Source organism: Microtus ochrogaster, linkage group LG5, assembly GCF_000317375.1.
Source record: "Microtus ochrogaster isolate Prairie Vole_2 linkage group LG5, MicOch1.0, whole genome shotgun sequence".
Taxonomy (NCBI): Eukaryota; Metazoa; Chordata; class Mammalia; order Rodentia; family Cricetidae; genus Microtus; species Microtus ochrogaster.
The window spans coordinates 66,021,735-66,032,488 of NC_022031.1; the positions used below are offsets into that span (position 1 = coordinate 66,021,735).

At 37.9% G+C, this 10,754-nt stretch overlaps 1 protein-coding gene across 1 annotated transcript in view; it reads left to right on the forward strand.

Moving 5' to 3' along the window:
- Window positions 1-2,494: 2,494 nt before the first annotated feature.
- Cngb3 (cyclic nucleotide gated channel beta 3) overlaps window positions 2,495-10,754 on the forward strand; it is a 135,943-nt gene continuing 127,683 nt past the window's right edge. Inside the window, exons 1-2 of the mRNA XM_005362342.2 lie at window positions 2,495-2,605; window positions 3,224-3,322. Coding sequence (XP_005362399.1) covers window positions 2,495-2,605; window positions 3,224-3,322 — 210 coding nt within the window. The remainder of the gene's footprint in view (window positions 2,606-3,223; window positions 3,323-10,754) is intronic.

The window sequence follows — 10,754 nt, forward strand, 5'->3', positions numbered from 1 at the left end:
GTCAGATGTAGTTAAGCTTATCCCAACAACAGCCCAGGAAGCACAAAGTTAGTAGCCTTCAAAGGTCTGTCCCAGCACCTACCTCTACCTGCTGGGCACCACCTTCTAGAAATGGTCTCCCCCGATAGTGCCACCAGATGGGAAACAAGTGCTCAAAACATGAGCCTATGGGTGAAATTTCACTTTTAAACCACAACAGGCAAGAACAGAAGAAAAAGCAGAGTAATTCAAAATAATTTATTATGGCAGGTGTTGAGAGCAAAAAGCAGAGGCCACAGATGAAACAAGAGAGTAAAGCAACAGGCAATGATAGCTGGCCAGAGTGTCTTGGCAAGAAATATGGACACTGTAATTTAGAACTGAAGAGTTGCCAAGCTGATGGAATTAGACAAATGGTCAGATTTATATTGAAGGACAATTGCTTATACTCACATTGACTTCCAATCCTTCCAAACCCTTGTCCTTCCCTTTGTCTTCACCTTGCTCATTGGAAAGATCCTCTGAAGGTAGGGAGGACACAAAATTTAAACTTGAAAGAAAACTTAAATATCTTGTTGGGGGAAAAAGGCTTACCTTGATTCACAGACACAGTCCCAATGATCAAAATCTATGCCCCTCATCTCAAATCTCATCAGAAAACTTTTTGTGCTTGTGTGTGCAGAAGACAAGAGTTTACACAGAAATTCACTGTTGGTCAAAATCCAAAGAGTAAATGAAGGGAATCTATGTACCTAGGAGAGCTCCCCTCTGGACCCCAATATAGGCACAGACCATAACCAAACACCAATTTTCAAGCACAAGCCAAATTCAAAGATACCCTTTCTTAAGCAAGGCAGAGACAAGGTAGCTGAATATGCCTTGGGCAGAAACAGCAGCAAATATTAATGTTAAGAGGAAAGAAGAATGGTGGTCTATGTTAGAAGGAGCTAGGATATATTGGTAAATTCAGATTGGTATTTTAACTAGGTTAGTCAAAATTTATATTTTTATTGCTGAAACTTGATGTCCTTTTATAGTTGAGCCTCAGTAATCAATTTCAGGAATGAGTAGGTAGCCAAATAAGGGAATAAACCATGGTGGTTAGCTTTTTAAATGTAATCTAATGGTTTGGCAAGGAGGAGAAAAGTAAAAGGCAAAACTTATTGGCACCATGTTTGGTATGAATAGGCCTGCTAGAGCCTTTCTGAATTCAAGAAGTGCTCAATCATAAATGAAATATCTATAATCCCCTCTTTGCTGGGTCCAGTTAACACTGCCTGAACAAGTTCTGCACAAGATCAAGCCAGTCTACCGTCCAGCATGGACAGGATGGACTCATGAGTCACCCAACCCTAGTTTAGAAGCTATTGGCAGTTGATAGCTTCTGGGAAAGAGAAAGCCTGCTTTCTTTAATGATGTAAGTCACTGGTAGGCTGCCCACTCCCCAGTGGATGACCTCACATTCATGAATATATGGTCATCAGAAATTGGAATCTGTGGACTATAAAAACAAAGATGATGTTTCAGCCCGTAAAGTGCCCACTGTACAAGAATAAGGATCCTAGTTTAGACTCCCACACACACGCTAGAAATATCTAGACACATTAGCCCTCACCTGCCCTAAAATCTCAGTGTGTGGGAGGTGGAGACAAAATGGCTCCTGTGGCTTGCTTGCAGTCAGTAAAGCTGAATCTATGAGAGCCAAGTTCAGTGAGAGACCATGACTCTGACCTGCAGGCCACACACACACACACACACACACACACACACACACACACACACACATCAGTGATAACTACAAAAAAAAAAACTCGCACAATTGTACAACTTTATAACCTGATATCCCAAAGAAAGCACTTGATAGCACAGAACATCAAAGAAACTTGGGTTCTGGACAGAGAAAGAAGTTCCTCTATCAATTCTTGATCATACACCTCTGACTCCCAAAAGACTTGAGAACTGGATGTTCACACAAAGACTAGATTACACTGGCTTTTCAACCCACTAAATGAACAGACTAAAGAAAGCTTAATAGTAAAGTCATGTTTCATGACTAGAAATGGGCACTTTGGCAAAGCAAATTATATGCTTTAAATTAGAGCCTTCATGCATGTTTCATTTGTTAATCATTCACATATATTCCTTTGTTAAAATTAGGTACAGATAGGAAGGTGAACAATTAGAAATGAAGAAAACAAGTCAATGGGCAGTGTGATCATATTTAAACAATTCAAATCCACTTGTTTAATCTTCTCATCTTAAATTATTCACAGGGGCATTTTGATTCTCCAAAGTTCATAAACAGGGCACAAATTACCCAAGCAGAAGTAATTTACTGCTTTTAAGCCAAAGCCCTGCCTAGCTTGGAAGTCGCCTGTAGGAATTAACCAAAACAAAATCCTGATTAAACAACTAATTGGCTTGTCTTCTAATGGAAAGAAAAACAAAGTACATCTCTCCGCTTCAAGATACAGGGTCATAAAATCAGAGGTCTTTCAGAACTGCCACAGAGAAGATGTTTAAATCACTGACAATAAAATTCAACAAAGTGAAGCCTATGGAAGGGAGGACGGAGAAGGAGCACTACCCTCACCTGAGTAGTCAGTCTTGGCCATCCACAGCACAGGTATGTTCTTTATGTTCCTAAGTCAGCCTTGAGTCTCATCCTTTGTTTACTAGTGGCAGCTAATAAATGCTGCCGTGTGAAGATTGCCCAACAGTTTTACATGGTAACTCAAGGTTGAGTACTGTTTAAGCCATGTTCTTATTAATTTATATATTCTGTGTATACATATTTAGAGAGAGGATAATGATGTTTGGGAGTTATATTTGAACTTGGAAGACTAGAAAAACATATTCAGACAAAGGCAAAACCATGAAGAGAACAAAGTTAGTGATGATGGGATGAAACTTCTACCTTCTCCCATTGTTTAAAATTTTACCACTAAAAACATGGGAAAACCCTAGGGTAATGTGAAGACCAAAACTAGGAGGACTATGAGCCAGGGAAACGTTGACAAAAAAATGTCTTGTTAATTGTGGGAAGAAGATTGTCAAAGCTGATTCAATAGTAATTTTTTTCAGTAGCAACGCCAAGAATATCTATTTGAGGCAAAAATAATAATTCGTAGGAAATCACAGATAGATGTTCAGTCTTAATAATTACATAACTGAGTGAGAACAGTGACATTTCACTTTCAACTTTATTTTAGAGTAACTACAATATCTATTTTGTTTCTCAAAGGGAGAGAACAAAAGTGAAAAAGAATCTCTAAGGACCAGAAGGACATCAGTCATATGTGAAAAGTCACACATCATAGAACAAGGTCAGAATGGTACCTGTGTGGGGGGGAATAAAATATGTCTTTGTTTAAAATGTATTATTTCATCAAATATTTGTCCTTGGCCAAGCAAATTGTTTAATGTTATAGACAGTTTGAAGAACTGAATTATTTGTAAAAATATTACATTTTCATCCAGTTACTTATTCATTCATTTAGTACATTTTCTAGATACTGTGTTTTGAGAAGAGGCATACACATGCACCCATGCATGCATGTGTGTGTGTGTGTGGTGTGTGTGATATTGAGAGAGACAGAGTTGCATGTGCTTGATGGAGTGCACTTGACTGTGAAGTACATGTGAAAGTCAGAGGTTACCATCAAGTGTCTTCCTCAGCTGGTCTCCATCTTATATTTTGAGACAGGGTCCCTCACAGGACCTGTAACTCACCACTTTTAGCTATACTTGCTGAACCACAGGTCCTAGGAATGAATCTATTATCCCCTAATTGGTGATTACAGACTTAAACATGCAACTTTCATATAGGCGCTGGGGTGCAGAACTCAGGTCCACAAGCTTCCAGAGCCAGCACCTTACCCCCCCAGTCATATTCCTAGCCCCTCACTGGATATTTCTTATTACCTACCATGTGCTACGTACCGTGCTGTCGCCTTGAAGTACAGGTACGGTGTTCTACAACAATAGCTAAATCTTTGTTCATGAAGAAGTTATGCTACAGAGAAAATCAAACAGATCATGAGAAGTACATCATGAGCAGTGGAATTTCAGGCAGTGTTGTTATTAAGACAGTAAAGCGGATGTGGCAGCACATGTTTCAAGCTTCATCGCCCCTCTCCTCTGTACTCGCTCATCTGGAAAGCCTGTCTTCCCAAGGCTGCACACTCCGTTCTACATGGATAACTCCAAAACCATATCAGGACAATTACTTTGTGAAACTCAATCCAGGATTTTCCAATTAGCACTGCATATACATATGTGTGTGTTGCAAAAATATTGTGATTAAAACAATTTCGTTACTTACTCTCTATCTTCTTCTTCCAATAAGCTCCTTCTCTTCACTGTCTTTGCGACTATCAATTCCTAAAAGTCTCCCCTCACCTCAAAACCTCACTCATGTTTTATTTCTCTACCATAAGCTCCATAAGGTCTGTACCTCATCTGCCTTAGTGATACTGCAGAAGCTGACTGACTTCCTTACACTCTCAGGTACATCATCCTGAGCAGGCCTTTGTGGGAAAGTCATACCTATACTGCACTCAGGCACTAAGTGGTATCTATTTAGGAGTATCTTCTATTTAGGAGTCTGTTTCACTCAGTTTCTCTCTTTTTCTCAAGCATGAGTACTATGGTTGTGTTGTTTTCCTGTAACTACCACTTTGACCCCACACCTCAGCTCAAGAACTGTGAGTGCCTTGATACTGCCTTCAGGACAAACATAAATACCTTCACCTGGCTTTCCAGCACCCAGTGCATTCTATTCTTAGTTTCTGTTGCCAGCACATCCCTCTTGCTTCTCCCTTTATGAAATCTTCATTAGAACTAAGAAAAAGCAATGGAAGGGAATCTTTAGAGCAGAATACAGTATTGCTTAATAAACTGAGGTACATTCAGTTTCTATTACCCTAAACTTCCTATCTCTAAGAAAGAAAAGATAAGAAATACATGAAAATCACAGGGAGGTCTGCAAATGAAGAAAAGATTTGCAGGCTAGGTGCACAGCTGAGTAGTACAGGACTTGGGTAACGTGCTAAATATCCTGGATTCAATCCTTAGCCATGAGGGAGAGAAGTTAATTTAAAGAAAAAAGGAAAAAAGTAAAGTCAATACTGCGGCTTTCAGAAGCATTCCTCTGAACATGGCCCCATTCTCATTGGTTATGGCCTCTGAAAGAACGTATGTGGAAAAAAAAGTAACTGACCTGAACAGATAGATATGCAGGAGACATGGATAATTTAAAGGAAATAAGATCTTCCCAGTCAAAAGGACAACATAATAAAGATACCGGATTTCTCTGCTGCATCAGTCTTAGATTTTTGTTTTTGCGTTCTTCTCTACTTTCATCATGTATTTTTTCAAAAGTAAGGAGAAAATCTCTCAAAGCTCCCCAACATACTTATTTACTCACTTATTTTTCAAGGACATCTCTTGGTTTTGTTGTGCCCAAGTTGAGACCCCAGAGAGACCACCGGAATCCAGTCCAGAATGCAAAAGCAAGGTTTATTTCTTTTACCAGCTTGCTGGGAGCTGTCCATTACATACAACACAGTGCAGGAGGGAGAACTCCCGCTCCTCATTTGGGGTTGACATATATAGGCAAAAACCACAAGCCAGGTTCACTTAGATAATACTCATAATAATACCAAACAAAAATGTGATTAGCAAGTGTGGTTACTGAGGAAGGAAAAAACACTGCAAATCTACAGGAGCCAAAGGAAGCCAGGAAAATAAAGCCTACACTAGATAATTAGCAAGACAATTCAAACTATGCCTGTTTTATGATGAGTTATTTGAGGATATAGATGGTTTTACACTAGGGCTGTTCACACACACACATACACACACACACACACACACACACACACACAAATCCTTAGTAATATAAACTAAGAATCAAAACTTTAGAATAACACGATTATCCTTAACCTCATTATACGTATATTTATAAGGAGAAGTCTTTCATAGCTGGTAATAAAAACTCTTTGGTGGAGTTTCATTGACACAGAAGCTATTTAACTAAGGAAAACTATTGCTCTTAACTATACAAACTTAGCATAGCTTCAATTTTTTCAATTAGGACTAAGTTATATTTAAGGTATTTTATTTTTAAAAATCAAAATTATTAGTGTTTAAAGATAGCATGTGATATAGTGTTGATTTTTTTCATTCAAAATACACAGGTGCAATGTTACAAAATCTGCAGGTGTTGATTTCTGATTTTAGAATTCTTATCTTCTGCAGAGAGTGGTTAAGTTTATATTTACCACGGAAATTAAGAATGTAACACATTTGGAATCAAATAAATATAGCTTACTAATGTCATCTTGAGTACAAATATCTATTTTAGGCTTCTATCTCACTTATATTAGATTAAATGCTTTTTAAAAAAATACAACGACCCATAAAATATGTACATAACTTATACATAATCATTTGTAATCATTATTATTTATATATTATATATGCTTTCATGGAACTTTATTGTGTGGAAATAGATCAAAAATCTGTTATAAATGGGTATGATGTGGTAGGCTGGGTAATGGCTACTCAAAGATGATAACATTGTAATGTCCTAAATCTATTAATCTAATTTTATGCCTTGAATTTTGCTTCTTGGGTTGTTAAAATTTTGAGACGGGATGATTACATGTGCTAATCTGATGTTCTCAATAGGACCAAGGGTTCACTGTGAGAGGACAATGAGAAGGACAAAAACAATATGGGACACGAACAGCATAATTGGATGGATAGATTCCGGAAGTGGAGAACAGGACTTCAAAGGAACAGAGGTAGCTTCTAGGTTAGCAAAAAAGGAAGGGAGCCTTTCCTGGAGTCCCCTGCCCCAAACAATCTGTCCTTTCAATCTGCCTGGCTTGCAGAGCTCAAGGGTTCTTTCCAGCCTTTGAATCTGTGGGAGCTGTTACCACACCCATAGAATTCTCACGCATACAGCTTAAACACTCCAGTTTGGATAGCAAAAGAAAGAAATCAAAAGGCAAAATTCAATTGTATTACAGTCAATCATGACAAGTAAGGGAAGTATGCTTATTTGGTCTCAATCTCCTGTTTATTCTTTGAAAACCTGATATTCTGCCTTGTGCTTGGTTCATTATATTTGCAAGTTTCCCCCGAGTTTCCTAATACAGATAGTCATCTTTTTTTAATTCCATCTTCCTTCCAATTTGTGTTCTCTTCAATGTTTCTCTCTCATTATTGATTTCAGTCTTCAAATCCTAAATTAACTTAGTCATTTCATTCAGCCACATATTTTTACTGTCTTGGAAATAACTCAGGCATTTATTGTCAGCCTCTCGAAGTTCAATGAAGGGTTTGTTCATATACTTAGATAAAAATTACTGTTGTTCTCTTAAATTCTGTACTCTTGAGTTCACCTCGGTAATTCTTGTTAGAGAACACCTCTATAGAACTAGTGGGTTTGGTGAAAAATATTCTATTTTAGCCATCCATGTTGCTTTCCTTTTCATGATTTGGCCTAGGCTATCTTTCTTTGGTTGTGTGTCTGGCATGGAAGTCTGTCATACCTTAGGTTAAACCAGTGTAGGAGCTGTATGACTGGAGCTAGGGCAGATAAATCTGGTGGGTTAGCTGTTAAATTTGACCGGACAAAGATGGCCCCCAAACCACAGGTGCAGAGCAAGGCCTGTGGGTGTAGAGATGGCAGTGGATAGAGAGGAAGACAGAAGAAGGGAGATTCCCACCTGTCACAGGTGGCTCATGTGTGAGCTGAGGGATCTGAAGTTAGGCCTGTGGGTGTAGAGATGTCCATGGGAGGAGAGGAGGCCACAGGACACGTGATAGGACAGGAAGTTAGGCCTGTGGGTGTAGAGATGGCAATGGGAGGAGAGGAGGCCACAGGACACGTGATAGGAGAAGGAATTGCAACTTCCTTTTAAAAAAATGGTTCAAAAACAAAGAAAGTTCATAGCCAGGTCTTGATAAGGTTTGTGGATGTGCAGCTGGCAGTTGGCAGTGGGAGAAAGATGTTGTGTGGGTTTTTTTTACTCTTTTTAATTTTACTTTTTATTGAAAATAAAGTTATTTTTATACTATATATTCTGACTATGGTTCCCCCTCTCTTCTACTCCCAAATCCTCCTCTCTACCCTTCAAACCCCATGCCAATAGGCAAATAATAAAAACAAATAAACAAGACTAAAACAAAATAAGCACACAAACAAAAAGAAAAATTAAAAACAACAAACAACACATGCATACACACACACACAAATTGAGACTGTGAAATATAATATACAAACAAAAGGTCAATAAGGGGGAAAGTCCCAATAAAGCCAATGTTAATTTTTTAATGCTCAAATGTTTATTTTCTTTCTTTCTTTCTTTTTCTTTTTTTTTTTTTTTTAGTCACTGAAAGAAAACTCTGAGGTCTTATCCCAGTTGGTACAAAAGAGTGAGCTCCAAACAAGACGTGGCAGGTGCCCAGTGTTGTTCATGCCAGGGAAAACTGAGTCTGGCAGTGTTTTAGGGAGCCTCTTATTCTTTCCTTCCTCCTAATACTAGTAAACCTAGTAATGCTTCCCACGACTGGTTCTTTGTTTTGTTTTTCTGTGAAACACATTTTATTTTAATTTTGTTTTGCTCTTCCCCTTAATTAAGAATAGTTTTTGCTGTTCTTGTCTCACATTACATAACCTGATTGTGTTTCCCTCCTTAAATGCTTCCCAGTTTTTCACCAGCCACCCCCCCCCCCATCCTGATCCACTCCCTTTCTGTCTCTCAGGAACCAAACAGGCTTGCAAGGGTAATAATAAGATAAAATAAAACTGAGAGGAGTAGAGGGAAGCAAAGCCTGAATCTGGATATATTATGTGAGAAATTAGTCTATTTTCAATAAAAGGGAAAAATGCTTTAAAAAAAAGAAAGAAATCTTCATTCTTGGCAGTAATAATCAACACATATGATTTAATTTCCCCTGTGGGTAATATGAAAATGAACAGACTGTACTAAAATTCACTACTGTGAAAAGCTTCTCTGTGGAAGACCAACCGGTTTTCCTGGAACTCAGGAAAAACATTTTGGTTAATTTTAGAAGTATGTCCACCTCTACTATCAATTATATTTATCAATGAAATCATAATATGTGAGTGTATTTTAATTATGAGTTTTTTATTCAAACTATTCCAGCATTTCTCTGCTTTATCCAAGCAAAATCCAGTCTTAGATAGTAAACCATTCCATTTACAGAACTTAAGTATGCTTTCAGCTACAATGATAAACTAATTGAAAAACAATTAACTTGGAATGTGAGATTTCTGAAAACATTTAGCAAAAAGTAAATATAAGTAATTCTTCTGGTTTTTAATGACACGGAGGAACCCAGTGTCGGTAGGTCCTCATAAGAAATGTATGAATAACTGGAACTAAGGAGACACATAGTGAGCAGAGAGGCAGCACCAGGAGCCAAGTGCATCTTTGCCCCTCACTCACGTGAACCTAGCCTCATTTCTAGTGGGTAGATTCCTCTTACTATTCATTCTGTGCATCTTTAATTTCCATGTACTTATCTTCAAGTCCAAATTATAGTATGAGTCTGCTCAGTTTGGGACAACACAGAGCCCTTCACACTATCACAGGTATCACTGTATGCATCACCAGTGAGCATTTCCACATCAGATGCAAAAGGAGCTGCTTCACCAAAGAGAGACACTCAAACAAGGAGAAATTATGCTTAGGAAGCACACCGTTAGAAATATCCAATAGAAGCTCCCTCACGCTAAGTTATGAAATGACTGCCTCTACTAATCTCATAAATTAAGACAGTCTAATTAACAAAGAGATGATGGGTTTTGTCTTTTATTATTTTTTATATATCACATGATTTAAATATACTTGCAATTCAATTGAATTGCTTTTTGCATTTTTCTGCTAAGGAATGCAGCTGACTCATAAGAAATTACATTATGTTTACATGAGTATGGGATAGTATTAAGTAAATGGAAGCTCATGTAAAATCCACATATAAAACTGCTGAGCAGAGCTGAAAAAGTTAATATAAACTTTTTTTAAAGGCAATTATCCAGTCTGACTGGTGGAACACTTTATGTTTATATTGAATTTTTCTCAAATGGAGTCTTTATCTAATCCTCACAGAAATCCCCAAGACAAAAATATTTCTCATTTTATGGATGAAGAAACAGCTACAGAAAAAAAAAATTACTTGCCCAGCATCAGTCAGAGAATTTGTGACGTAAGGATTAGAGCACTTTATTTAATACCTGGTACTAGCAACTCACAATATTCCTTAATATCAGCCCATAAAAATGTGTTTCAAGATGAATTAATTTCAAGAAAAAGGCCCTTAAAACCAAGTGTGGCATTGAGACAGGATCCTACAATCTTTACACATTAAATAGAGTCACATTCTTTATGCTTGATTTGTTGGTTTTTATACTTGGGACAGTATATTCCATGGTTTAAAAAAAAAAACTTAAAAATCCCTTCAAGGCTTTACATCACTTTAAGATTAATCAGGATGTAAGTACTCTGCCCCACATTGTTGTAATAGGAGCCGTGGGCTGTGTCCCGCCACCCAGTTAGCTTTACCCGAGATATTTGTAGTAATAAGAGCGCCATTTGTAGTAATAAGAGCGGCGGGCTGCTTCCCGCCACTCCGGCCGCCTCCGGCTAGCTTTACCCGAAATAATTACACGGATACTGTATTCTTTTAAGCACTGCTTGGCCCATCTATCTAGCCTCTTCTAGGCTAACTCTCGCACC